This window comes from Ailuropoda melanoleuca, chromosome 15, assembly GCF_002007445.2.
Source record: "Ailuropoda melanoleuca isolate Jingjing chromosome 15, ASM200744v2, whole genome shotgun sequence".
NCBI lineage: Eukaryota > Metazoa > Chordata > Mammalia > Carnivora > Ursidae > Ailuropoda > Ailuropoda melanoleuca.
The window spans coordinates 62,960,049-62,983,207 of NC_048232.1; the positions used below are offsets into that span (position 1 = coordinate 62,960,049).

General features: G+C 41.7%; 1 protein-coding gene and 2 long non-coding RNA genes across 4 annotated transcripts in view; all 3 read right to left on the minus strand.

Moving 5' to 3' along the window:
• LOC117796378 overlaps positions 1 to 20,727 on the minus strand; it is an 89,784-nt gene extending 69,057 nt beyond the window's left edge. Inside the window, exon 1 of one of the 2 annotated variants that reach the window (XR_004620840.1) lies at positions 19,767 to 20,727. This is a non-coding gene — a long non-coding RNA (uncharacterized LOC117796378). Of the gene's footprint in view, positions 1 to 19,665 lie in introns of both variants that reach the window. The other variant, XR_004620839.1, reaches the window with a different exon arrangement.
• Positions 7,555 to 13,773, minus strand: LOC117796376. Its single transcript, XR_004620834.1, has 2 exons — positions 12,148 to 13,773; positions 7,555 to 8,434 (listed from the first exon to the last, which is right to left on the minus strand). It is a non-coding gene; the product is annotated as an uncharacterized LOC117796376 (long non-coding RNA).
• A 530-nt stretch (positions 20,728 to 21,257) lies between the features above and the next one.
• On the minus strand, positions 21,258 to 22,687 carry BTG1 (BTG anti-proliferation factor 1; the record flags this gene model as incomplete). Its single annotated transcript, XM_034644068.1, has 1 exon — positions 21,258 to 22,687. A coding segment is annotated over one exon (483 nt), but the record flags the coding sequence as incomplete, so codon positions are not given.
• Positions 22,688 to 23,159: the final 472 nt, after the last annotated feature.

Consider the following 23,159-nt stretch of genomic DNA (forward strand, 5'->3'; position numbering starts at 1 on the left):
CAGAGTCTAATCTTTAAAATAACAAATAAAAATTTAGGTAGTCTTCCTCTCTATTTCAGTTCTCACTATGCAACTTAGGAGATGAATATATTCAGAAAATTTCAAAAGATCCTTTGGTTTCTGAACTCTTGCTACTCACCATCCAAACCTCAGAGACCAAATATGATCAGATTTTGTGGTATCTCTATCTGAACTTCTGCTTTCTGAACTCAGGTACCAGATAAATTTGAATGTTGAAGGAATATTTGCAATTCCTATTTTGTTTATCTTATTCAAAATATTCTAGAGTCCCAAAAATGATTGAAAATTACCAAGATGGCCTACTAAGCTAACACAAGAATACCCAAGTTAATAACTTTAAAAAGAAAAAAAATTTCTTATGAAACCAAATGTTCCCACAATATTAGTATGTTGAATACATCCAGTCACAACAGAAAAATATAGCATGACCATGTAGATATATTTTAGAAAACTATAATTATTATAGGAACAATTCAAAAGAAAAATACTATGTCTACAGATGCAGAAATATATTTATATAAATATCACAAAGAACTCCTAATAAAATCTCTGAATAAAATAAGAACACATTATCATCTTTAATTTATCTAAATAGACGCATTCATATTTTTGTGTTATATTTCTTTTAAGAAATATGACTAAATATATTAAAGAACTTTTAATAAAAAAACAATAAATACTTTATAAATGGTGAAAATTTTGAAGTCATTGCCATTAAAATCAGAATCAGATCAGGAATTCCTTTTATCATTATTATTTCTCAAAATTATTTTGGATGATCTGAATAATGCAATAAGGCAAGACAACAGTGTGTGTGCGCGTGCATGCGTGTATAAATGTTTATTTGCAAATTGTATATTATATGTTTAAAAATTCCAAGACATAAAACTAAAAATTATTAAGATGAATAGGCAAAACTTGGGACACCTGGGTGTCTCAGTTGGTTGAGCATCCGACTCTTGGTTTCGACTCAGGTCATGATCTCGGGGTCGTGAGATGGAGCCCCATGGTGGGCTCTGCAGCAGGGAGTCTGCTTGAGATTCTCTACCTCTCCCTCTCCCTCTGCCCCTCCTGCTGCTCATGCTCTCAATCTCTCCCTAAAATAAATAGATAAAATCTTTTTTTAAAAAGTCTAATGGGAAAACTTGGCAAAGCATTTATATTATATTATGTAGTTAGAAATGGACATATATAGTTACCGCACATACAGTAGAGATATAGAGTATAAACATAATCTAAAAATATATTTAACAAGAAAATAACATACGAGAACAATATGTAAAGAAGCAAGATATGAATGAATATGAAGATAAAATTTTCCTATATGGAAAGACTTAATATCACTAAAATGTTAATCCTTCCAAATCAGAACATAAATTTAATACAACAAAAATAAGAACTTCAAAAAGCCTCCTTTAAACCTTATTGTATACATTAAATATTTTATGATATAAAATTTTAGGATATAATAGAAGAAAAATATTCTAAATAAAGGAATTCCTGAGTATAAAGTATAAATGCCCAATAAGCTCCAGAAATAATTTAATAGAATTCAGACCTCCATTTATAAGGTATGAGAAAGCCTGTCCTTACCAACACAGAACAAAGAACTAGAAGTAATAATGTAAATGAAAACCCATCCTCTTACTACCTTATCTTAAAAAATCAAACATAACCAACACAGGTGAAATTCACTGAATACATTTTAGATTCCATGCCCCCATCCCTTGAGGTAGCTACTCTCCTGAATTAGGAGTTGACCATTCCCACTCATTGCTTTATATTCTCACGACATGTTGTACACATAGAAATGTTGACATGTTTTTAAGCCTTACATAAATAATAAAAACCTGCATGCATTCCTCTGCCATTTGTTCATTTTATTTTGGAAAATAGTATGTTTACAAGATGTTGATGTATCATTTAGTGCCAGCTCATTCTAGCTTTTCATCTTCCAGTGCACACATAATTCCCGTGTTGGGTCTCCACATCTGTGGGTGCCTAGTTAATTTCTTTCATTGCTTTGTATTTTTCCACCGCCTTCTGTGTGGTTTGTCTCATGCCTACCCTCCACGTTGCTGATCATTTTTCGATGTTCTGTTTTTCTTTTTGATTTTCAAGCAGTTTTCGTTTTGAAACTGATCATATTTTCCCCTTTAATTTCTTTCTTAAGTATGCCAGTTCTCCTTTCCACTCACCATGACTTTCAGTCCTTTGAGAGGATGGAGGAAATTTAGTCTATTGTTTTTATTTCCTGAAGTAATTTTTATTCTAATGTGCATAATGCAGCTTTCTTTTACATGTCACATTTCTTTTAAATTTTTTAAAAATGATATGTAAGGAAATCCCATTTTTCCTGCTTCTTATTCAACTTTATCTAGCACAACTTCATCTGGTCCTGATATCTGCCCAGTAGTATTGGTAGATTACCATCACATCCGTTCAGTGTTTATCTGGTCCCCTTGAGTGGCCCCATAGGACTTGGGCTGGAAATCTGGACATTTGAAAGACTGTAATATTTTTCAGTCATTCAGAAAACTGAGGAGGGAACAGAAGGTAGGCATAGGTGGCGAGCAGCTAAAGCCAGGTATGGGTACCTTGTCTCTAGGCACTCTCCCGACAAAGGTCTTGACTCTCACCCCAGCCAATCCCGTCAAGACAAATGCCTCTTAAATTCCTGTCACTCTTGCCCTTCATGGTGAAAAATTAACTCCACAGAAAACCAGGTCAGTATGAGAGCCCTTGGCTCACAGGCCTTTTATTAATGGTTACTGCTTACTTATCTCTATTTAGTCAACTTTTCTCGGTAGATGTTTGACTTTCAGGTACCCTCTGCCCCCTTCCCCCGATTGTCTTCTAGGTTGCCCCTTTCTAAGAACAGGGTAAGGAATACTGTCCCTGGTTACCAGGTCTTTCTTCCCCTCCAGCTCCCTTATTCCTCTGTGGGGTGGAAGTACACTCAGAGTAGGGACCCTTCCCTCCAGTCCTCAGCCCTCTGAGAATCGTTAGCTAGGCCTTTAAAACCCCAAAATTTATTCCCAATAACTGTACCAACTGAAATGAAGCTGGGTCTATGTTAATGTTGTCCTTGCTAGAACTGTCCTTGTTTAGCAAACATGTTCTGAGTCTGTGTGGTACGAGGCTGGGGCTGGTCCCTAGCTGAAGAAGCATTGATACAAACCTGGGGTTTTCGTGGGGAACAGGAGATTGTGTACTCTGGTGTTATGTGAATCACCCAGGGATCTTGCTAAATCTACAGAGGCGGGGGCTGAGAATCTGCCTCCCTAATTAGCTCCTGGATGATGCCCAGGTTGCTGACTGCAAACCACACTTTGATTAGAAAGGCTGTGTTTTAGTCAGGGTTTTTCAGAGAAACAAAACCAACAGGCTATATATCTAGAAGTGTATTATGAGGAATTGGCTCATACAGTTATGGAGGCTGAGAGATCCCACAATCTGCAGTTTGTGAGCTGGAGATCCAGGGAAGCCAGTGGTGTAGTCCAAGGCCCAAGGGCCAGAGAGCACATGGTGTAGATTCCTGTCTGAGCCTGAGGGCCTGGGAAGCAGGAGCACGGAGGGCAGGAGAAGATTGATGTCCGGGTTCATGCAGTCAAGCAGAGGGAGAATTCAACCTTCTTCAGCCTTTCTGTTCCATTCAGGCCGTCACCGGACTGGATGATCCCACACACATTGATGAAGACCATCTGCTTTATTCAGTCCACCAATTCAAGTGCTAATCTCTTCCAGAATCACTCTGAGGGATGCACCAAGTGATGGTTAACCAGGTATTTGGGCACCCCACAGCCCACTCAAGTGGACACCTGAAATGAACCATCACAGCCTGTGAAGCAAGAAGGTGCTAACCGGCTGGCCAAAATATTGAAAATAACAAATATTTATTAAAATACTGACTTCATTCTAGCCACCGCACTAAAGGCTCTCCATGGAATACCTCATCTAACTGTCATGATGCTCTGAGGTAGGGACTATATTATTTCCATTTTATAGGTGAGGGAATTGAGGCCCAGACTGGATAACTTATTTGAAATTAAACATCTAGCCACTGGCAGAACTGAGCAATCTGACTTCAGAGTCTCACCTTGGAACACCATTTCTCTCAGTACAAACGTGAGGCTCTCGGTTACTCCACTAGTCCACAGAAACCAAGGGTCCCACCATGGTTATAATCACTAGGCTTTTGCTTAGTGAAATGGGAGGGGTGTTGGGGACGATGGCCTGGGAGTTTGCTCTGAAATGTAAGACAGCATGTGCGCTTCCTTCCAGATAGAGAGGGAGACAGAGCTCTACTGAAGGAAGGCAAATGAGAGCAGGGAGAGAGGAAACAAAAGAGAAATTGGTGAGAAAAGAAAAGGCAGAACTTGGCGTCCTCATACTTCAATTTAGAGAAGAGAGAATTCCCACCTAGAAGAACCTTATAAAATTTCCTCAGAAAGCCCCACAAAAGTTGTATCCTTACAAGTCAAAAGGATAAGGGGAGCTGGGGCTTCCCTCTTACTTCCACGGGCAAAGTCCTGCTACTTCAGGTTCAGGATTTTGCGATGCTTCCCAACCACCCCCCAAAGACCACCAGAGTTCAGACCTCTTCCTCTCCATTCCAGAGGCCTTTGTACAGAACTCAGAGTGAGAAACATACCCTCATTCATTTGTTTATTTGTATTTCTCCCATCCTAGACTGCCACATACATTTACTTACTTACTTATTTATTTATTTATTTATTTTATTTATTTATTTGGACAAGGCCCTAGCTTCAATGCACACCTTGAACTCTATGTACATTGGAATGCTCTATTCACTGAACTTACACACCATTCCCTTTCCATTACTGGTATCCCTCAACCCATGCCAGGTTCATTAAAACTCCACTGTTCTTATGACACCTCCCCTAAATTAAACATTTCACTCTGTGTCTTTATCATGACTCAAGATGTTCTTTGTTACTGTCAGATTTTATCAGTCCCTTTTCTCCATTAGATTTTAAACTCTGGGTGGTTATGACTATGTCTTCATGACTTTTATCTTCTCGTTAGAGCTGAGCTGAATCCTGCACATTGGCTGATGCTCATAAAATCAGATATTAAATGCATAAGAAGAAAGAAAAGAAAAAGAGCTTTAAACACAACGAATGTGCCTGGATTGGCTAAAACAGACTCAAAGACAGCTTAAAACGAAGTTTTACAAGCCTTGAAGCTTCCTTTCAAGAGATCTTCCAGATCCTTTCAAACACAAGATCTCTCCAGATCCTAACTTCTTTTACTGAAGAGAACGAGCCATGCTTTTCCTTGTTCTTTGGGAAGTTTGCATGCACCAGGGGCTAGATTTACCTTTGAACTCAGATCAAAATAAAAACAATAACTGAAGGAAAAACATTTTTTTAAACAACAACAACAACAAAAAAAACCCACAGAAATTCAGAAAGAGATTTAAAAGAACAAAAATTGGTTAAATTCTGTTTTGTTTGAGGGCAAGATCCGACTTCATGCCTAAAGACGGAATAAATGCTGTGCTGACCACCAGGCATTATTGATTTATTCTCGAACGGCTTCCATGGGCCATGAGAGCCCTTACAGAAGGGCCTGGAATAAGGTGGCTACTTGTGCTTCTCTGTTATAGGATGAGGCAAGAGCCTTAGTGATTTCCTTCTTTTCCCCTAATTCCTCAATGCTTTTGTTTTATACAAATTCCCTATTGCTGCCTTGAGACATCATGACTGGGAGAGAGAGGCTGTGTGGGTCATGCCCAGAAAGAGAACGCAGAAAGCTATGACAATTAAAGAGGAAGAAAATGTGGATTCTGTAAAAAATTCATAGCAATTGTGCACAAGACAAATTTATTTCTTTGGCCTCTAAAATAACTGTCAGTAAGAAACGACTTGCAGCTGAGTTTACGAAGTAAACATAAAATGTTATTAAAACTTTAGGTTCTCAGTCCTCTCTGTGTCTCCCCTCTTCCCTTAGAATGATTTATTTCACTCATTTTTTTTTTTTAATGAACACAACACAGAAATTCAGATCTTTAGACTAGGTTCCAAGATTACAGAAACTTAACAGCAAAACAAAACACAACAACAAAAAATACTTCCAGCAATTTAAAATATTTCATGGAGTGCCTACTCAAAACATAGTCTCCATTCAGCCAGAGTTTGGGAAACTGGCATAGACAGGCAAAATGAATCCACGGCTTGCTGCCAGTTTTTTTTTTTTTTACTAAACATCAAGACTTCTTACAATAGAGGGATGTTTTGTGATTGTCTTATCACGATGGGAGAAAAGTTCTTATTTTTTTTATTTCAATCAAACTCTCCCAGCCTAGACCCATTTATTCCTCCTCAACACTCAACGTCCTGAGTTTCTGTGTAGAAAAAAAGAATTTTATCTACTACAGATGACAGGCCTTACAAGGGGGAAAACAGCAAAGAAAAGACCACTGTCCTCCCCACAAATCATCCTGCACCTGCAGCCAAAGTTTACGTTGAACGTGCTCCTTTTCCATCTCCTGCACTAAGTTGTCCCTGTTGAGAAGTGCTCGGCACCGGGCCCCTGAGCAAATGTCCTGAGCGCTCTCCTGAATTACTGATTCACATTGAGCATCTTTTGGCCATTAATCACCACTTGCAGCTTCGCCAGGAATAGCTCTCTGGTTCCCCCGTGGTCGGGGGAGAAGTATATTTAAGTGCTAAAGAGAGAGAGAGAGAAAATGCTATTTTTCCTCAGATAAAAGAATGGAGTCAGAAGGCGTTGAGAAGGCATCTAAAAAGAAAATCGGAAGCAAATTCAACACTCAAGATAGATATAAACAACAGATAGAAAACAGGCCAGTGTGTAAGCTCCTGGCTCCTCTGCACTTGCTAACACGAAGTTCTGCGGCTATTCCTGGAGCCAGACATACACACATGCTCTCATTTGAGACCACAGGAGGGTGGTCAGCACTCACCGGCCCTACATTAACCCCGCACAGCTATTATCTATCCCATCCAGGATCCCCAGCAGCCTCCAAGGTGGATAACCGCCCCCAAACACTCAGGGCCACTGCCCTCTGCAGTCCAGCACTTCTCAGGTTGGAGACAGTCAACGTGGCAGCCTTTCCGCGGGGCCAGATGCAACCGTGTTCATATTCCTGCGGCAAAATGTGTGGACGGATACAGAAGTAGGAGGAAGACTCCTTCTTCAGGTCAGGTCTCCCTGCCAGAAGGGTTTTTGCCAAACCTAGATTCCTAAAACAAAACTACAAAAACCCCACCAAAAACCTGTCTTCAGAGGCTGAATGTTAGAGTTGAAGATTGGATGTATCATCACCTCCATCTTACCAGTAAAGAAAATGGAACTGGGAGAGGGTAAAGTGCATCGCCTCTGGGCACGGGGCAGCAGGGTTTGGGCCAGATTGCAGCAGGAAAACTCGGACTCCAGAGCCTGTGTCTAAACCCCACTTTCCTGCCCCTCAGGCTTTCTTCAGATGTCTAAGCAAACACAGGCGCCTCTGCAGTCTTTCTGCTTGTCCTGAAGACTCCGTCTGTCCCCTCTCTTCCTCATCGCGTGCCTTTCTCTGCAACCTCAGCTGGAAAATGATGATAGAGGGAAGAAGAAAAGGAAAACACTGTTTTTCCTTCAGGGAGAGCAGAAAGAGGCAGCTCCAGCCTTGGTCCCCTTATTCCTTTGGGAATCCCCAGAGAAGGAGCTTGGTGGGGGGAATGGGGGGTGGAGGAGGAAAAGGAGGGAGGGGAAGGGAGGAGAGGGGACAGTGGGAGGAAGGGGAAGGGGAAGGAAGAGAGAAAGGACCTGGGAGCCTGGGATCAGAAATGACCGAAGCATTAAAAACCTCCTAATAATTTGAGACATCTCCATCTAGAGCACAGGAGGCGGTTCAAGGGCAGAGTTTGGAGGAGAGGGTGTGCCGCCCAGTAATGTGCAAAAACCTGAGAATGACACTGGACAGAAGAATGGGGGTTTGAACAGTGCAGCTCTCCAGGGATAGGGTGACCCCCGTCTGCAGCAGGGGGCCATGAGGAGCCGCGGGGTGTGCATGGTCGAAGGGCTTACGTGCAGACCTCCTTCCCCTTGCGCGTGCCCCTCCTGCCGTCCTACGGTCTAATACGGTTTGTCCCAGAGGAGAAGGGAGTGCACCTGACACAGCACCCAGCAACGCCCACGGGGCCATGTGCTTTAGGGATGTGTCTCTTGGTGCCTATCAAAGCAGGAAAAGGGTTCAGACCCATTGTTTGCGTTCTTGATTTGAAATCCTAATGGCTAACCTTGAGCTTGGTGGCCAAACTCAGGCCAGAAAAGAATCAAGCCCACACAAATCGGAGTCTCACATGGGCACAGCCTCTGTAACCCAGCCTTCAAGCCCGGGCAGCTGCCCCCTACGGCCGTTGTGTCCACAGTACTCTCCTGGGCGCTGAAATCAAAACAGGCATTTCATTTAGGTCTGATCTTTCTTACAGGTGGGATTTTAACAACACCCTTCCTTTCTTTAATGGGAGGCTAGATTTGCTTCTTTGTCCTTTTAAACGTTGGGGTTTGGATTCTCCACCACTACCGTGTGCCTAGGGCTGTGCAGTTTGCCAGGGTGTACGTTGCTGTTTCCAACAGGAATAGATAACCTCACTTCTGATCAAAGAGAGTCTCGGCACAGAGGCAAGGCCTAACTGGGGCTGATTGGAAAAGCGGACGAAAAACCTCCTTTCCCGGGTCATCAGTTTTGCCAGGGGCGCTCCTCTAAACCAAAAAGGATAAGGTTTTAAACGTTAGTTACACAGGGGCATATTTTCTGGTGTGACGACAGTGGAAAAGGAAATATATATTTTTTTTCTCTGTAATGCTCTTTTATCAAAATCAGTAGCCTGGCATCAGAAAAAACCATATTTAAAAAAAAAATTTTTAAAGCTACTCAGCATATTTCTTTCCCTGCACTAATTGAAGAAGGGCATACAAAGGAATGCACGTAACACTGAAATGTATATGGAGATTCTCCTTTCGTACCATTTCTTAAATCTTACTCTTCTTTTCAGTGCTAACTCTACCCATTCTAGTCTCCCAGCAAACACATATGCAGCTCGCCCACCCAACACCCACCCACACAGGAACACAAGTCTATGTTTTGTTCCCCTGAAATCAATTTCTAGTGAAATGAAAGTTTTCACAGAAAAAAAAAAATGCTACATTAAACCAGAGTTGTACTCAAGATACTGAAATATATTTTTACTCTAATAACACCTAAAACCTTTTAACTATGAAAAAGTCAACTAATAACTCCATTTCAATTAGCTTTATCAGAACTTTAATTATTGCCTAGCGTAGTGTTATACCAAATGACTAAGTTTAAAAATAAGTTTGTCCAACCACACGTTTAACTGTTTTTATTTTTTCTACACAGTAGAGTGTTTTCCTATCTAAATTGACAAGTTCAGCGTGAGTAGGAGGAAGGAAGAAAAACAAAGGGACACTCATTAAGAAATGAAGGCAGGACTTTCCTCATGAAAACAGAAAGGCAAAAACACACCTTTCAGAGCCAGAGAATTATAGCCAGCATTTTGATAAAAGAATGGACTTTAATCCGCACAGATTAATCTGAGAAATCTTCTGGGAGAGATGCCATAGATTATTGCCATAAATATTATTAGCAGACTCACAAGGCTATAATCACTATCTGTATCCATGAGACCGAGTTTCGAATTAACATGGTTATTTCACTTGTGTTCCCAAATTTAACATTAGGGAATTTGGCCTGTGGACCTATCATCATTAGGCAAATATATGTAGATACATACACACATATGTGTATATATGATTCTAGGGTAATTACTGTAGGATGGTCAGCATTTACAAGAACAAGTCTGAGGGTTTAGGAGTCTACTTATTTGACCCCACAAAAGGTCCCATGGTGCTTTTGGTAAATGCTGGCTTTGGATAACATTTCTAGTTCTACGTGAAATGCTCTGTAATATCACTATTGCTTTTCCAATGTATTTTCCCTCTTTTCTTCATTCTCTTACCTTCTCCCCACAGTCTTGCCCGGCCAATTCTAGTCAAATGACAAGAATGATCTGGCTGAATTGGGAAGCTTTGAGAGGGAGTCTTTCTTAAACCCAGAAACTGAGATTTCTGCTTCCTTTTTAGTTTTGCTTGGACTCTCAGATGATGGAGAATCATACCTGCATGATCTGAACGCAACCACGAAATGCCAAAGTCCTCATCCAAGTTTTATCTAAGCCAAAGGAAGGCGACCTAAACTGGACAGGTACAGCTCGTTTCAAACTGTTTGGAAGGAGACAGTCTTACTCCTTGGGCTCGGAGCTTAGATGGGGTAGAATTCTTGGGAAATATATTTGAGAAAGCACATTTTCATTCATCTTTGAGAAGGCAAGTGGAACCAGAGAAATCTCCATTTTTATGTCCTGACATCAGGAACTTTACCTGCCAGCACTTAAAAGGAGCAAGTGTTCCATGATTTTTGAGTGACTGGATGATGAAGGTTAATGTTACCCCTGCTCTTATCTCCTACATAAAAAGAAAAGGCCACCGGCTCTGAATGACAAAAGGTCTCCTACTATAGTCTCAGGTTTTGTAAGGAATAGGCCTTTTGGATAACTGGATTTTCCCCGTATCTAAATGTCAGCAAGAAAAGCCGTTCTGTGTTCAGTGCTGTCCGTCAGCTTGCCTCCCAGACCTCCTACCAAAATACTGAGCCTCTTGCTGGGCCTGTGTCATACTGAACACCAATGCTCCAGGTCTACGTTGTGGTTAGAGAGTTTAAAGAAATAGGACTTTTTCCCCCCTCCAAATTCAGGTCTTCTTATCAGCCTGTTTATTATGATTTGTAGTTCTCTCTAAAATGAAGAGGGAAGGGGTGCCTGGGTGGCACAGCGGTTAAGCGTCTGCCTTCGGCTCAGGGTGTGATCCTGGCGTTATGGAATCGAGCCCCACATCAGGCTCTTCTGCTATGAGCCTGCTTCTTCCTCTCCCACTCCCCCTGCTTGTGTTCCCTCTCTCGCTGGCTGTCTCTCTCTCTCTCTCTGTCGAATAAATAAATAAAATCTTTAAAAAAAAAAAAATGAAGAGGGAAAAAAAAAATCCAGCTGGCTTTCCTGGTAACACCAATCTCTGTTGAGTGCTATGGCGTACAATACCCGGGAAACTAAGTAGAAAGTGGGGGGGGGGGGTGCAGTCAGCGAAGTGTCCTCTGTCTTCAGCTCAGGTCAGGCTCCAGAGTCCTGGGATTGAGCCCTGAGGCAGGCTCCATGCTCAGCAGGGAGTCTGCTTCTCCCTCTCCCATTCCCCCCTGCTCCTGCTCTTTCTCTCAAAAACAAATAAATAAAATCTTAAAAAAAAAAAAAAAGTGGTCAGGAAAACCACTGCCAGAAACCAGGTTTATTGACTTTCTAATAGTGTTTGAGAGCACCAAATTACAGTTACGTATTTGGGGAGAAACGAGCCTGGAAGGATTTTGGAATTCATTCAATTATTTGAATGGAATGTTCTTTTCCAAGATATCTCCTACTCTGGTTCTCTGTCTCCTTCTAGTTTCTGCTCAAATATCTTCTTATCAGTGAGGCCTTCCTATTTTACGTAAAATAGCAACCTGTGCCCCTCCCCACCCCCTACCCCCAGCCCAGCACTCCCTCTCCCTCTTTTCACTGTTGCACAACTGGTCCAATGTCCATGGCACCAACACAGCAGCCCTGTTCCTTCGCACCCTCAGCATGCCTTCTACTGGCTCGCTCTCTGAGGGTAGGTATTTTTGTCTGGCTCACAGCTGCATCTCCAAGTGCCCAGAACAAGCCTGGGCATATGGTAGATGCTCAGTAAATACCTACGGACAAACAGATACACTAATTCTAACATCTTCTAAAGCTCTGGTCTAAGAGTTCCCACTTTTAAGGTCTTCCTATCGAAGGGGAAAACCAGACCTGAATGCAAACAATTGCAATAGGGTGGGATCAGAAAGCAGTGTGCTGGGATGCACACTGAGTCCTGCTTGACTCAGGACAGACTTGGATTCTAGCCTCGAACCATCCCCATAGCTCTACGACATTGGGCGAGCTCTCTAACTTCCCCGGACCACACCTCCTTGACTCAGAGATGACAAGGGTAGCCAATGCCTACTCTTACCGGGTCTGTGATGAGGAGCCAGGGGGGGATGCCCACAAGTGCCAATACTCAGAAAACCTACAGGAAGTGCCTGCAGCAGCGGGTCAGAACTTTCCAGAAGCAGCGCCGCAGAGCAGGGGGTCTAAGGCTGTCCGGTGCTCCTGGGATAGCTCGTCGGTAAGAGGACAGAGCCTGGAATAAATGAAAATCCTCTTCACCATGCCCACAGTGAAGTGCCGTCTTCAACGTGCCATGCGTGAAACTGTTTTTGAAATGAGGAATGAACCCACTAGTGAAATGAATGCGTATTTGGGGTGGGGCTTCTCCAATCCGAAATGGGTTATTGATGAGTCTCCGCTGACCTTCCTTCCATCTCCACCGAGCTGCCATCCTCTCTAAGTTGGAGTGTCAGGGGAAAAGTCCAACTGGTATTCAAATATGAGGTCTTACTGCCCATCGCCATCCTCCCCATCACCATCACCATTGCTCTGGCAACAGAGGTTCCATGAATCAGTACATATGGTCCTTGTCAGAAAAAGAGTTAGTTCCAGATCCGGTTCCAGACCAGGTTCCAAATCAGAACACAAAATCTATAAGGAACACAGGGAGTAAATCCCCTTTTCAATCACTAGTGAATTTTTTTCCTTTCCCTCTCCCTCAGATCCCAAACTAGTAACAGTCTCCTCAGGACATATCTTCCCATCCCCGCATTCAAGAATCTTTAAAGACAGGGACGCACAGCTCTCGGGTTCAATGAGTTTCACAACTGATTGTGCTGTATCTTAGGTGAATATTCTAATTGTTCTTTGGCAACTGGGAGTTGAGAATTTTGAGACGGGAGGAAGTGCTCAAGGCTAGGACTCGGCTATACATACAGGTTTAACACTCTTGTATCTGCAAAATCGACCATAGTGGCGTAATCAGGGTAACTGAAAAGGGGGGGGCCTTATGTCAATTTGGCATGATTACGATCTCTCAATTGATCAAGATTCTGAACTCCCAGCCTAATAACAAATACCAGGCGATCCTCAGGAAGCTTGTGAGTCAGTGACATGACTCAAATTTTACTACTCACTCTAAAAGACTAAAAGCCATAGCAAATGGGGCAGGGATGTACAATATTAGTAACCACTAAATCATAACTAGTTGAAAGGCAACGGATTCTTCTGGCAACAATTTGCTTTGTGTTTAAAGTAACCATTACCGCATGTTTAGGAAGCAAAAATAAAGTAGTAAGGAGAGAAGAGGGAAAACAACTCCTTTCTAATTTGAGGCCTGGCTCCACAACCCTATTTCTTAATCAAATTTTAAGTGCCCCCAAAAGGAGTTTTCTGGGATGGTAGAAATGTTCTCTCCATTGGGGTGTGGATCACATAGGTGCACGAAAATCTACTGAACTCTTTACATTTAACTTTACATTTAAAAATATTAAATTTTTACATCAACTTAAAGAAAAAAAAATTAGGTAGCCCACACCTTGGAACTTTTGTCTAGGAGGTACTTCCACTGGAAATATAAGCCTAAAATTAAACTGGTTTTGTTTTTGTTTGTTTGTTTGTTTTTTAAAGATTTTATTTATTTATTTGACAGAGATAGAGACAGCCAGCGAGAGAGGGAACACAAGCAGGGGGAGTGGGAGAGGAAGAAGCAGGCTCCCAGCTGAGGAGCCTGATGTGGGGCTCGATCCCAGAATGCTGGGATCACACCCTGAGCCGAAGGCAGACGCTTAACGACTGAGCCACCCAGGAGCCCCAAACTGGTTTTGTTTTTAATTCTGTTTAATAAACACTGCAAAAATGGCAAGGACTATAACAACAAGAAGAAACTGTGGAAAATTATCAAAGATATGTTTGAATTTGAATTGTGCTCTTTCCTATGCCATGAAAGCGCCTCTAATCTAGGAGCTCACACTCGCCGTGCCAAACTTTTAGAATATGAAAGTCATTATTGTCTGTACCAAAACAAATCACGAACCACCTAGCTGTTCTGAAAAACATTCTTGAGTTCTGTTTGGGCTCCTTTCGGACGGGAAAAGGTGTTCTAACTCCTTGACGCATTGACTAGGAAGTACACACGTTGTTGGTTGCCGCGCCCTTTTTCAAAGAGGTAATAGTTTAACGTGGGCTATAAAAGCGAGGAGACTGTTCTATCTGCTTATAGTCTGGGTTTAATTATTAATAGCACCCTGTTCCACTCTCCAGAGTCACAGTTTAGCTGATAAACGTATTGATCAAATTACATTGGTTCCTCTCTACCCACAAAGCCTCACCAGCTGTGGCCTTCCTTCCTTAATCCCCTCCACGCCACTCAATCCCTCCCAAGTGCCACATACTCTCCGGCCAGACTTTGCGCATGGTTCTCTATGCCACCTTCTTCACACAAACCCCCGCTCATCCTACAGGCGCAGCTCGTGTCCCTTCCTCTGGGAAGCTCCATCACAGATCTCAGGACACCCCTTTACCACTTCCTTTCCTCGGTGCATATCTGGCCCAGTTTTTCTGTATGCTTGGTAACTTCTCTCTGCCACTAGGCTCAAAGCCCCCTGAGGGCAGAGATGGTGACCATTTGTGAATCCTGAGCTTGGCACGGTACATGGCACAGAAAGGGACTTAATAAGTAGTCAATGAATGTGGTAGATACAGGACCAAACACCAATCATATTCTAACTATTAGAAAGGATCCCAGGAGGGGAGCCTGGGTGGTGCAGTCGGTTAAGTGTCCGACTCTTGATTTTGGCTCAGGTCGTGATCTCAAGGTCATGAAGTAAAGCCCTAAGTTGAGCCCCACATCGGGCTCGGCGCTCAGTGCGGAGTCTGCTTAAGACTCTCTCTCCATCTCCCTCTGCTCCTCCCCCACTCAGTGTGCGCTTGCACACACATGCATACTCTCTCAAATAAATCCGTAAATCTTTAAAAACATAAAAAGAAAGAAAAGAAAGGATTCCAGGAGATGTTAAAGGACAGAGTCATGGGGGAAATGCGAGAGTCTGGGAGTTAGGAGAAGAGAGCTTGTGTCTAACGCTTCAGTATTACATAACGCCTCCATCTCTAACTCTATAACCATAACTACTGTCTCAAGGGATAACTGTCCTGACAACACAGACTGGCCACCTTAAGCTTGTTTTAATTAGTTCCAAATTATTATTCTTCCATCACGATCTTAAACATTATAGGAACACACTGACTGATTCATAAGTCTATGCACAACTCCAAGCAGGCCTGGACCACACAGGGACTTTAAGATGCAAGACTTCTGAAAGGGTCAGAGGAATTTTGCCTATAAGTCTCTCGAGGTTCTTTTGAGAATGGGGCCCTTTGTTTCCCATAATACTGCAAAATCAATTAGCAAGAGGCTCTGCTGGCTGAGTACCGACTTCACTGAGGTCTGCAGTAATGCTGCACAACCCGGCATCAAGAGATCCAATGAAGGTACGTCCACACAGAGAAAGGGACTTGAGTTTAAACTAAAAAGAACACGTGGTCGCTGACTCATTTATGACTAACTAGAAGAAGTCAATTACATCGTTAGTGATTCAAGCAAACGTTCCATCAGCTTACACCCCAAGGAACTCAAACCCAGACTGATAACTTCAGACAAGGCTGCTTTTCGTTGCAGTAAAGGAAGTACTCACACCACTCTAGATTAAGAAGAGATTGAGAACCACTGAGTTCTGTTTGAAAACCACTGTTTGAAACAAAAGCGTGGCCAAATACCAATGGCTTGAAGGACTGCAAACCCTGGGAAAAGTCAACTTACTTTATGTAGCCAAGAGACGGGAGGATTAAACAAGATAAGCACACAAGCGTGCACTGCACTGGGCTGCCTGGCTACACACATTTGCTTGTTCCATCTCTCAATGTAAGGTGTTCAATACAGATGGATGATCTGAAGGGATTCCTTCTTTTGTGCCCTTTACTGAGAAAACAGCTCTGAAAAGACCACTATGTTAATGACCCAGCTCAGGAAAGTCTGGGAAATAAATAGGCAATGCCTGGGTTGTCTGTAGTTCCACTTTGAAAAAGGAGTCCATTTTCCTTCCCACAGTATTTCAAAAACACAAGTACAATTCTTACAGCTATTGGCTAAAGCTGACTTTCAAGAAACTGAACAATCGCAGTGATGCCCAATTTTCAAGAAACCAAGAAAACAATCCGCTTAATTTGCCTCCATGAGATAGAGTATTCAACTTCCAAGAATCTAACTCTTCTTTGCTAGATGTTTTCATGTTTAATGCACTTCTTTGTATCCCGTTTGACATATGGCGTGTTGGACACAGAGAGGCTAAGCAAACTGTCCAAAGTCCCAAACTGGTAGCTGCTACAGGCCTGCATTCCAGCTCATTCTTCCAAGTCCAAGACTAGTGTTCTTTACACTGAGTCCCAAATGCCTCCTAAAGAAAGAAGACTCATTTTAAGACAGTTCTATGCCTTGTGAGCATGGAGAGCGAAAGGGCTTCAAGGCTGAAAATGACCAAAGATGGCTAGCTAGCAAGGAGAAATTAAAACCTGCATGTTCCAACACTGTGAAACACCATGAATAAATCATATTTCTCAATATACCAATAGTTAAGAGCTCGGGTTCCGGGGTCAAAATGGCCCAAGTTCAAATTTATGAATGAGCTATTTACTAGCTGTTTGACTCTGGGGCAAATTACTTCAACTCCCTAAGCCTCAGCTTCCCATCTACAACATGAAGATTAAAAAATACTGACCTACCTATCTGCCAAACTTACCCAGTTGTTGGGAGGTCAAATAAGAAATGTATGTTGGTAACTTGAGGGCTCACGAGTGTAATTTATAGGAAATACAATTCCATTTAGTCTATTGACCCGAGGGGACAACACTGCCATAAATCAAGACAGGAAGATGTATCCAATCCTGTTTATAGCGTGGTGGTCAAATCTTGTCATCTTAGGTTTATGCCCATTTATAGAATCTTTTCAGATAAAGTCCAATTTGCAGTCATCTTTCCTTCCAACAAATTTAGAAATTGCTCAGAACCAGAGAGAAAAGATACAAGAGGTTTCTGGCTAACCTATAACTGCTAAAGCTAATTTAATCACTGATGGGCAACTGTGTTAACTCGGTTCTTTTACAACCATGCATGCAAATAAAGGAAATGTTACAAGAGCCCTAACATTTAAAGAGAAAATGTCTAAAAACATAAAATGTGGATTTTGACACATAGCAGTACATAGTTTAATATATAGGAGCACACAGACTTTGAATTGATAGAACACTTAAGTTGGGGTTTCTGTTGGCTGTAAAAGAGGTCTTAATTTTACAAATAAGGACTTAAGCAGATAAGCTAAAATTAGACAAGATAACCCTCTTTGAAATGCTCCAACGGCTTCTCATTTGAAGATTTATCACTTAACGTAATAATCACGAGTTATGAAGAGAGCACTCATCTACTTTAGTGATATCTAGAGAAACTGTCTCTCAACACTTTTGATCAATGCACCCCTAAAAACAGAATACATCCCCAACATATGTGTATTTGTTTATAAAATATACCATATGCTGGTACAGACACATGTGCAAAAATGCTCGAAGAGAATGACATAAAGGTACTTTGGAGATCACCTATCTAGAGAATTATTAACACCAAATGTACCCAGAGGTGACCATGTCTTCTGTAATGATCTGAAAAAGTAATTCACATCTGCCGCGACAGTCCCCAAATACAGGAATGCAGCTAACTCGCAGCTGTTTCCTGCCTGGTGGGCTCCACCGTGATGTTAGGTGTCCTGCCTACACTTCATCACCCTTCGATCTCCTGGAGTGGGGTCACAGATGGCCTTCCCAACTTACAGGTACAAGGAAAGAGGCTAATCATCAAGTAGTTTAGAACAACTTTAAAAATATTCTCCCTTTACAAAACACCTAAAAAAGACGTTAACCATTATATTTGAATTTCTTTAAAAATGCTTTTAGTAGCATCCTTTATTTAGGCTTCCCAGCCAGTCCTCCCCCAAGCCAAGTCTCCACTTAGAATGGGCCATAAAGCTTACTAAGGCTTTGACCTGCGTGCTCACGAACTGAGTGCAGACTTTGTCCCAGATTCAAGAATTACAGAATCCCTCCAGTAGTATTTCCCAAACTCTCTGCCAGAAGACTCGGCTGCACAAACCTCTCGATATTCATCAACATTAAAATGATAAATATCACGAAAAGGCTCCTATAAAAGTCAGAAGCTGAACTCCAAAATGCTCCTCGTGCGATTATTCAACTGTGAAATGACAGAAAACACTTACAAAAATTGAAAATCCTTAACTGGAAATTAAATTGGAAGCCTTACCATTTTTCTATCATTTGACACATTGAACAATACCAAAAGAAATCGGTTAGCTAAGGTAAAACTGCCGTCAAAAGACTGGTCCGCAAATAAATTGTTGAGGAAATGGTGTCAATCCTCATTATTGATACAATCTAAGGCTTTCATTTGCTTAGGAGCACCTTAAAACTACAAAATGTAACATCTTGTTTAATGTTTCTTCACTTTATGCTTTTCTCAGAAAAAATAAAAAGTGTGTGTGTGTGTGTGTGTGTATACACACACACACACACACACACAGAAATAGCCAGAAACTGTAACTCATCACATATAAAGTCCTCTGACCTATCTGCATTAATATAAATGACTTCAGGACTCAGTTAAGCAGCTTAGTTCCGATAGTAGTACAAACTGTTTCACTACAAAAGTTTTTCACACCATTATGTTCCAACCATGAAAAATGAAGTATTGTTATATTTTAGCAGCAGCCATGCACGGAAGTTCAGGTGCAGACTGAGATGGGACTAAACAATTTGCAGTCCCTATACCTTCAGGGAAGAAATCTATTGTTTCGATCCGAAATAAAACTATTGGTGAATTCTCCCCATAGCTTACCAATAGCATCTTATCACATTAGCTGAAATATGGATGCAAAGGGGAGGGGAATGATCTTTAAATAATATACAGTATACCATTTTAACCTTTCGTTATTAAACACCAGACTAGTCAGGAATACTGTTCCTTTTAACATGAAGGCCAATTCCAAGATCTGTAACACCTCTACAAAACAAAGTTACTTATTGGTAACAGTGACTTGAGATCATTTGTGCAACAGTACCAGAAAGCAATTTTCTAGTGGCCTTTCCAGTCTATTAATATAGAGATATTGCCAATTAAGGATATGGACGGACAAGTGACTCCCATTCCAGACTGAAGGGGAAGATAGCCACATTATCCTGCGTGAACTAGGGTAAGCCTTGCTTCAGCATTACGGAGCAAGACAGTACTTACATTTGGAGAAAAGAAAATAATTTTAAAACTACCCATTAAAATTCAGAAAGTAACATGCCTAAACATATTGCCAATAATTATGAGCTCTTGGTGCCAATGGCAATTAATGATGTTGAAAGCAGTCATCCGTTCTTGAAAGGATTTCTGAGGAACTATCTTTTCACTCAGGCAGTATAAAAGCCTTTTCAATTATCACTATTACATTTCTTAAAAGCACACAGAAATGACGACATAGGCAGGCCTGGGACACACCTGAGTATGCATACAGCAGACACTCAAATGTTTCCATCAAAATAGCTAGGCAAAACACTCCCCAGAAGCAATGAATGAGAAATCTCAAACAGCTACTGTACCGTGACAACCGTCTGGGGAATGTGAGGTTACAGTCACAGCCAACAGCCGGATGCTAGGTCTCAGTGATGTCTGCAAGCCTTTTTAAAGAGGAACTTAACAGCTCCTTACATGCCAGACATCACCTAAACTCTAAAATGAAACGTCCATTAAGTTCTCTTCCTACCGCATTTCTTTTTAAGCACCTGAAAGTCTGATGTCAAAATCTTCAAAAATTATTTTCCATCTGAGAATAGGTAATATGACACAAGTTTTAGGTACTAGACCATATTCCTCAACTCTGGCTACTTTGCCTTCGGGTCCAATGATTCAGTATGCAGAACTTTATCCATCACCTGGCTTCAAAGCAGTTAACCAGATGAGATGCAGTTGGCGGACAATAGTCGTCAGAACTGGAATGAGACCGGGGAAAAGACTGTACTACCAGTTGTTTTACTGCACATTCAAATCTGAAAAACTGGGAGGCTTTCTCAAAGAACACACTGAAAAATAAAACTGTACTAATTGGTAAGGGGGTTCCATGTGCTGTGGTTATAATGCAAATGCCCAAGAACGGCCTATGAAGTACACACATCATTTGTGTTCTAAATACCTGCTTATTCAGCTGTGTATTCCTGTGTAGTCTACAAAATCAGTCATTAATAAATCCCCAAATTTGGCTCTACTGATTTCAAGTAACCTAAACTGCGAAATACTTCCAGGGTGAACATGTTTACATAAATACCTCCCAAAATTCTCTACTTAGCTGTGTAGAGAAAAACTCAAAATCCCCCATTTTCAATTTCCACTGAAGAACCATGTTATCCTCTAAAACCAAAGAATTACCAACAAGTTTTTATCATATGGGGTAGCGATCTACACTCCAGCAATGTTTCATTTAGGTTCTTAGAATTTATCTGAAACAAACGTCTGAAAATGAGGAATCAAAAACTCACATTTCAACTTTTGAGAATAAAAATTCATAAACATACCTTTTGTTGAATTCCAGGTTAGTGATTTTTATGTAAATCTTGCAGCTGATGAAAAGCAAAAAGCAACCAATCTCTGCAGTGATTAGCCTGTTCTTTAAGACTATGGGTCATCTACCCCAGGATTTTCTAACTGAACAAGGATTCCGTGGGGCAAGATAATTGTTTCTCAAAGGTGGGCCAGAATGGAACATTTAGATCTTCACTTCAACAGGGAAGCAATGACATGCAATCCTTTCAGTATCACTTTGTTTGGTAGATGTTACCTTTGTCTCTTATCCTCATTTCATGAGATTAGCCTGGGAACGTGTCCATGTTTTGACTTTAGAAATTAAAAAAAAAAAAAAAAAAAAGTTACCCTGTGTTTCCTCTAACACCTAAATATGTATACACAGATCATCTTCACTTCTATTAAATGTTTTTCAGCATGACCAGTGTGCAACTGACATTCACATCTTATAGAACCTAATTCTTCTGAGAAACATCTTTTATAGCTGAACCTCTATAATCATGACAGGAGATTGATTAAAATGCCAAGATAAGAAACGATTTATTATAGAGAGAAGAAAAATTTCTCATTCAAAATATAGAAATCTGTACAACTTTGCCACAATCAATATACATGAACTGTACAAATTTACACCAGTTCATAATTTACCAAATAAAAGATGACTAACAAAGTTCACAAAATAGATGGTGGTTTGTGGAAAAGACTTTTACCCAATTAAGTACAAGGAAAGTTACAAACCAGACCTCCACTTTCTAAAAATAAGCAGTTTACTCAGTCTTAGAAAACTACAAGCTAGCAAATGTACAGAGAGCTGGCTGGTGCTAACACCACAGTTGAGACAGTGTCTTTTTAAGGGTCTTTTTTAAAGCCTGTTGCCATGGCAGATTCTGGTCACTTGCTACTCTCAAGGCCAAAAACACAATACAAGGTCTGACCATTTCCCCAGGTCATGCTTACTAGGTTTGTCTTATGTACATTTATACATATTTAAGTGCTAGGTAAAAGTCTTGTCAAAATTTCCAGTACTACCATGTTTAAAATGTTGAGCTTTCCTACTGAGCTGCCAAAAAAGTTAACAATTTTCAAGTGTAATAGTGCAAATTTCCTCTGCAAGATCTACTGCAGAGAAAGGTTCTTTGAAATACAGATTCGCCTTAAAGGGGTTGATGGAAAAAATTTGGGTATAACATCTGGGAGAAACTGAAACCACCCTAGGACTTCACTCCCTAGCAAATAAAGTGATCATTTACTTGGACTCACAGGCTATTAAATCATTGAAAGGTACTGTCCAAACTATGGCACTGTCACTTTAAAAAAATTTTTTTCACCACTCTATCTTGTGCCAGATCTTCACAGCTGTGACATGGTTTAAATTCCATAATCCATCCCCAAGAGGAGCCCACCCAAAGCAAAAATCAAATTTATCCATCCATTATAAGATGATCCATCCATAGACTATATCTTAACCTGATACAGTCATCATATTGTAGTTTTTGGAAGGGCTTGTTCTGCCCAAGAGAAGTTCCTCCTTACAGCTGATTCTGCTGTCTACCATTTGCACGTTGGTGCTGTTTTGAGTGCTACCTCCTGCTGGTGAGGCTTCGTACAGCACGCAGATGGAGCCATCCTCTCCAATTCTGTAGGACACTTCGTAGGGGTCAACCCAGAGTGTGAGTTCACTTGGGAGAAGCCTGAACAGCTCCTGACTGCTCAGTCCAATCCGCTGTGCTGCCTGTCCAATCAGAGGATCCATTTTATGGTTGATGCGAATACAACGGTAACCTGATCCCTTGCACGGCTTTTCTGGGAACCAGTGATGTTTATAATGTTCTATAGAGAAAAAAAAAGAAGAAGAAGAAAAAACAATGCTTAGATCGTTACTGTTATATCCCGCTGTAGCTTTCTTCTTCCGCTGGCTTCTTTGAAAAGTGAAAAATTCAACTTTTTAAAAATGTCCAGCACTGCACTCGCCGCTGTGCGTGTGCGGGGCTGGGGAAAGATCGGGCAGGGCTTTAGAAATAACACAGTAGAATGGGACAAAACAATCTCCAGGAACCAACCGGTCGAGCCGCCAAAACAGGAATCCGGCGCGCGGCCTCGGCTGGCCGGGCAGCCGGATGGCACCGGCGGCCAGGCGGGAACCTGTTTACTTTCTCCACCCCACCCCACCCCAGCCCAGCCCAGCCGCACACAATGGGGTTTATGGCTTTGGAGGAGAAGCGCCACCGGACTGTTAACCCCGAAGGGAAGAAAAACAAGCAACCCTAAACCACGCTCTGGGCAGGGCTGTAACTGAACCGGTGACAAATCCGATGATTAATGGTCAGGGGTAGGAGGCGCGGGGAGACTGCACGTCCGCCCCAGGCTGGTCCCCGGACAGCCCCGCGGTTTCCCATCCCAGGGCCCGGCCGCCGAGC